This window comes from Centropristis striata, chromosome 21 (assembly GCF_030273125.1).
Source record: "Centropristis striata isolate RG_2023a ecotype Rhode Island chromosome 21, C.striata_1.0, whole genome shotgun sequence".
Taxonomy (NCBI): Eukaryota; Metazoa; Chordata; class Actinopteri; order Perciformes; family Serranidae; genus Centropristis; species Centropristis striata.
The window spans coordinates 24,778,354-24,784,830 of NC_081537.1; the positions used below are offsets into that span (position 1 = coordinate 24,778,354).

General features: G+C 33.5%; 1 protein-coding gene across 1 annotated transcript in view; it reads right to left on the bottom strand.

The window, feature by feature from the left end:
• Positions 1–4,461, bottom strand: part of acsf2 (acyl-CoA synthetase family member 2) — a 36,304-nt gene extending 31,843 nt beyond the window's left edge. Inside the window, exon 1 of the mRNA XM_059325215.1 lies at positions 4,065–4,461. Within this exon, the coding sequence (XP_059181198.1) occupies positions 4,065–4,180 (116 nt within the window). The 5' untranslated portion in view covers positions 4,181–4,461. The remainder of the gene's footprint in view (positions 1–4,064) is intronic.
• Positions 4,462–6,477: the final 2,016 nt, after the last annotated feature.

The window sequence follows — 6,477 nt, forward strand, 5'->3', positions numbered from 1 at the left end:
TAGGGCCCAAGTACTAACAGTGCAAGGACCTTATTGAAATTGGTCTGTTTATTATTACGGCAAATCAATTGTGTTTTTGAGGTCTTTATCATATTCCAAAACTCACCAAACTTGGGGCAAAATTCAATCACGCTGAAAATTTAAGTTTTTCATTAGTCTCAGAAATGGGCGAGGAAAAATGACCCACTAGCGCCCCCTAGAATTTAGCCCCTCACACAGGTTTGTCGTAGAGACACGAAATTTGGTACATACATGTATCATGCACCAAAAAGTCTCAAGAAGCCATAGAAGCCCAAAAACATAGAGGAAGACGGCCTTCTTGGATCGAAAATGGCATTTTAGACGTTTTTCGCCATTTCCACATCACATACTTTAACAAACTCTACCTACAGATTTAATCCAATCGACTTCGGAGTTGTTCAGTACCATCAAAAGACTTTTGACATCAAAAGTTATTCAAGTTATCAAAAGCTTTGCAGACCGTCACACTATGCGGGTGTGACATGTCGGCAAAATATGACGTTTTTTCATAAAACACGAGACTGTATAACTTGACCATACATTGTCCAATCTGCCTCAAATTTGTTATGCATGATGATGGTCCACCACTGAACAGCTCTACATATCAATATTTCATAAAGTCCTGCCTTTTTTAATTAGCCACGCCCCTTTTACTATTAAAAAACAAAAACAAATTGTTTGCACATCATTTAAAACGATACTGCAGCTATTGATGTTAAAGCAAAACTATATTGAAAATGTGTTTAGTCTTATTGCTGTATTAGTGTGTTTAATGACATTTGTACTTAATGCAGAAAAAACAGTAAATCTCTGAAAGATCATGCAGTCACTTTCTGGAAAATTACTCTTTTTTTTTTTTTTTACACTATCCATAACTTAAACTAAAGTTATCCATAACTAAAATAAATGTGAGCAGCACTTTACTGTTGTCAAGGTAGGGATAATATTAAGTATTTAATATATTTTTATGTGCTCTAATTATTAAAAAAATGTGTGTAACTGATGTTTTTGTATGTTAAATCTCGACCTGAGAAGTAACTAAAGCTGTCAGCTAAATGTAGTGGAGTAAAAAAGTTCAATATTTGCCTCTAAAATGTGGTAAAGTAGAATGACAAAGTTACATCAAATGGAAATACTCAAGCAAAGAACAAGTATGCCAGAGTAAATGTACTGAGTTACATTCCATCACAGCTAAAATATAAATAAAACTGAGTTCTTTGTGACACATATCCAATTAAAAACTGTACAAAGACTATATTTTATGCTCAAACTGATAAATAAACCCTGAATTTGATGCATGCAGCATCCCGAGTTTTATGCACTCAGTAAATCTGTGCAGACTCGTCATCCTGAGCTGCTGCTTGGAGAGTTTAACGTGACCTTATTGTTTGCTGAAGCGAGCGGTGATAAGTGGATAATGTACAGGATCCAGGTTCAAACGGGTTGTACAGTCACTTCACCTTTCACACAGAAACACAGTGATGACGAGTCGCTGCTGCAGATAATATGAGCAACAAGTGCAACAGTCTGTGTACTTATGATGCAATTAAATGCTGAGTGGAGAGTTTCTGCAGAATTAATGTGAATTTAATGTCATTTCTGCAATCTTCATTTGTTTCTTAGGAATGTGCATATGTGCAAGACACACTATCTACCTCGTCTATACCATTTGTAGCATTTTCAATGGTAATTTATCTATATTTATATTTATTTATGACATCACACTTCCTTGTTTTAGTATCTGTTTCAGCTCAGTGTTCTACCATATTTTATAAATGTTTTCACTCATAACTTAGCATCTTAAGCAGTGGCATTCCCAATTCTGTTGTATAGTTGACTATATAATGACAATAAAAGCTATTTGATTAGATTTCTTTAATATCTTCCTATTTTATATGTAAATTGAACCAATTATTTTCTATTTTTCTCTGTGTATATGTTGAGTGTTTCACCTGTTCACTCAAGTAAAAAAGAGAATAACAAAACATATGTACGGTCATGGAAAAAATTATTAGATCACCTTGTTTTCTTCAATTTCTTGTTATTTTAATGCCTGGTACAACTAAAGGTAAATTTGTTTCGATACATATAATGATAACAACAAAAATAGCTGATAAAAGTTTAATTTAAGAGCTGATATCTAGACATTTTCCATGGTTTTCTTGATATTAACCAAAATCATTATCAAGAAAACCATGGAAACTGTCTAGATATCAGAAAAAAAGGGGGATATTATTAGGTTAATTATTCTACTATTATTTTATTTATTTTACAAAAAATCACCATATATGGACCTTAAATCTGTAAATTAATTTAATAGGACATTATAGATTTTTTTTATAGGAATATTAAATTGCTTAATGGTCTTGAATGTTAAATTACAGTGATTTCTATTCTATTCATAAAAAATACCTCACACATTCACACTTTTACCTCAACAAAAAATAGCTAATAAGAGATTAATTTAAGAGCTGATATCTAGACATTTTCCATGGTTTTCTTGATAATGATTTTGGTTATTATAAAAAAAAAACATGGAAAATGTCTAGATATCAGCTCTTAAATTAATCTCTTATCAGCTATTTTTGTTGTTATCATTATATTTGTGAAAAAAAAAAGTGTACCTTTAGTTGTACCAGGCATTAAAATGAACAAGAAATTGAAGGAAACAAGGGTGGTCTAATAATTTTTTCCTTGACTTTATGAAGCTTAAAAGGGCTTAATAGATTATAATTACACACTGATATTAAAACATTCTTCAACACATCTATCAAGCTGTTTTCATTCACCTTTTGTGAGGAGATCCTGGTGTCACACTGGTTTAAGGACTCCATCCGTACCAATTATGTCATGAATTTCAGCTCAATTTTTGTGAAGGAAAACTTTCCATGTCCATTTTTAAACTAATCCCTCAACCTCTGACCTCAGGTTATCTGAATGAAAGGGTGTTCAATGTTTACCCACGAGTTTCCTCTTACACTGATGTCACTTTATGCTAATCTCAAACAATTTGGGGCAAACCCCATCCAGTTTTTCTCCTGCATGCAATGTGGTATTTTTGCTGATTGTGCAATGTGTGAATCTTTGTTCATCCTGGGGTCCCTAAACAGTCTGTGGCTTAAAACATTATATTCACAATAAGGGGGTTTCTCAGGTTACAGAACACAAGTGCTCCTCATCGAACAACAGAAAAATGAAATTCTTGCAGAAATCTTTAAAATGCACGGTGTTCCTCAAGGTGTGAATGTCTTAATGTGGCATTTTGGAGCTATTTTTGACCATTTTTTATCATATCTTGACTGCTGAAACAATTAAATTAGGACCAAATCTGTGTAACAAAAGCTCCAAACGGCAGCAACAGCTTATGAGACATAACTGGACTTAATGTTCTACCATCATAATGTCCTAAAGCCTTGTAACTTTGGAGCTGGGACAGTATTATTTGTATAAAGTCTCAGTCTCTGTTGGAGTTCTCACAAGAATTCGGGGGGTGGACACAATAATCTGAACATCTGCACTGAAAGAATTAAAACAAACCGTACAGTAAGAACTATTAATAGATCAGTATGTTCTTTAAGGGTGAAAACACCCGTTGTTTCTTTGTCTCCTCCCCTTCCCTTCCGGCCGCGTCTGAACCTGGTCTGAACCCACATTTTTATTATATCGCCTATTATTTATCATATTGGCACACAGGAACAGCAGAGACATACTGTTAATTTAATGCACAGCCGACAACGTGCAACATTTAATATACTTAGGGTAGTAGAAGGAGAAACTTACAACTTTAATGTGTTGACAGCTACATGATAATCCAGAGCAGCCGCGGAGATTTTGTTGCACGATTTCCGATAAACAACGCGAATTTTATCTGATAGAATACATTGTTTTTGAGTTTTTATAACCGTTATAAGTGGAAAAAAAACGTCTTTCTCTTTCGCTCCTGCAGCCTCAAGAGCTTTAGTGACAGTGACAGTAGCCTAATCTCCACTGACAATTATTCTTGTTATTAATAAATGATATGAGTAGATGTGTGTGTGGCTCACCGGCTGGCTGCAGGCAGTCCGGGCTGACGGGTCCACGGTCTCTGCAGAACCTGAACAGATCTGGAGAACAAGCAGTTCCGCAGAGGCTGGGAGCTCAGAGCAATCCGGGGGATCATCGTGTGCAGCAGCAGATCTGCGCTCCTCTCTCACTGTGACTGTGACCGCACACAAAGGTTCAAGGCTCCTCCGAGGGTTTGTTGAGACTGACTTCCTCCTCACCCCAGGACGGGACTGACTGACTGACTGACTGACTGAATGACTGAGAGGCAGCCAGGAGAGAGTCTATTCTTCTTATCCGGAGACGGGGCAGCCTGAGGCGGGTGGCAGCTCCTGCTCGGACCTTGAACCGCCTCTGGAGTTGGCACAGCGCTTCCTGACAGCTGCAGTCCTCTGATGATCCTGCTGGGGGCGCTAAGACAACAACACTGTAAACGAAACAAAAACCTGAGGTTACCTGAGGGCCGCTGGAGGCAGTAACCAAAAAAATAACCAAAAAAAGACACAAAATTAAAAAAAAAAAAAAAAAAAAAAAAGACAAAATGACCAAAAAAAGACAAAATTACTAAAAAAAAAAAAAAGACACAAAATGACCAAAAAAAGACACAAAATAATCAAAATAAACACAAAATTACAAAAAAGACACAAAATGACTGAAGAACACTAAATTACTTTAAAAAGACACAAAATGAAAAAAAATACACAAAATGACCAAAAAATACACAGAATTACCAAAAAAAGACACAAAATTATTTTAAAACACACACAAAATGACAGAAAAAACTGAATTACTTAAAGAAACAAAATGACCAAAAATAGACAAAGAATTACCAAAAAAAAGGCACATTATTAAAAAAGACACAAAACGACCAAAAACAACCTGAATTACTTAAAAAAGACACAAAATGACCAAAAAAAGACAAAATTACTAAAAAAAAAAAGACACAAATGACCAAAAAAAGACACAAAATAATCAAAATAGACACAAAATTACAAAAAAGACACAAAATGACTGAAGAACACTAAATTACTTTAAAAAGACACAAAATGAAAAAAAAATACACAAAATGACCAAAAAATACACAGAATTACAAAAAAAGACACAAAATTATTTTAAAACACACACAAAATGACAGAAAAAACTGAATTACTTAAAGAAACAAAATGACCAAAAATAGACAAAGAATTACCAAAAAAAGGCACAACATTATTAAAAAAGACACAAAATGACCAAAAACAACCTGAATTACTTAAAAAAGACACAAAATGCCCAAAAAAAGACACAAAATAATCAGAATAAACACAAAATTACAAAAAGAAACAAAATGACTGAAGAACACTAAATTACTTTAAAAAGACACAAAATGAAAAAAAATACACAAAATGACCAAAAAATACACAGAATTGCCAAAAAAAGACACAAAATTATTTTTAAAACACGCACAAAATGACACAAAATGACAGAAAAAAACGAATTACTTAAAGAAACGAAATGACCAAAAATAGACAAAGAATTACCAAAAAAAGGCACAACATTATTAAAAGACACAAAATTATTTAAAGACACAAAATGACCAATAAAAAGACACAGAATTACCAAAAAAGACAGAAAATTATTTAAAAAAAAGACAGAAAATTATTAAAAAAGACACAAAATTACCAAAAAAAGCAATCAAAGGGACCTTCCACACACAACATGGTAAAGTGCCATTCACATAAATCTCACATTAAACTTTCATATCATTTGTGGGGGCCACAAAATATCGTCACGAGGGCCCGCGGGCCGCGAGTTTGAGACCCATGGTTTACAGGGTTTTCTTGATTTTGTGCAAATGCCATGAAAAAGTTAATTATTCTACTATTATTTTGCAAATATCAACCAGAAAATGGACGTTAAAATCTGTAAATTTATTTAAAAGGATATATATATATATATATATATATATATATATATATATATATATAAAATACACATATTGTTACATGTAAAATTAAGGCAACTTTTTGCTTTCTTACAGTAAAACTAAAAGAAGAAAAATCCAAAAAGAAAAGAAAACGGTAAAAAGTCTGCGTCATATTGAAGTTAAAAAACTTGTACAGACATATTTTAAACACAGATATTAATACAATTATCTGTAAAATAACTTACGGTTGTTAACTTGAAATTTCAATGATCCCTCAGACACGTTTTAAGACATAAAAACTGCCTGCAGTAATAAATGTTTACCTGAAATCACATCCACTCCTTCTATCATTAAAAAGTGCAAACGTTTTCTCTGCCTGCTGTGTGTCGTCCTGTTTGCTTTATTGTTGTGTGTTTGGAGATAAACACCTTTAAAACAAACTGAACCAAACGATCAAACTAAACAAATAAAACCATGTGAAAACAAACGAGCAGTCAGAGGAAAGTTTTCTC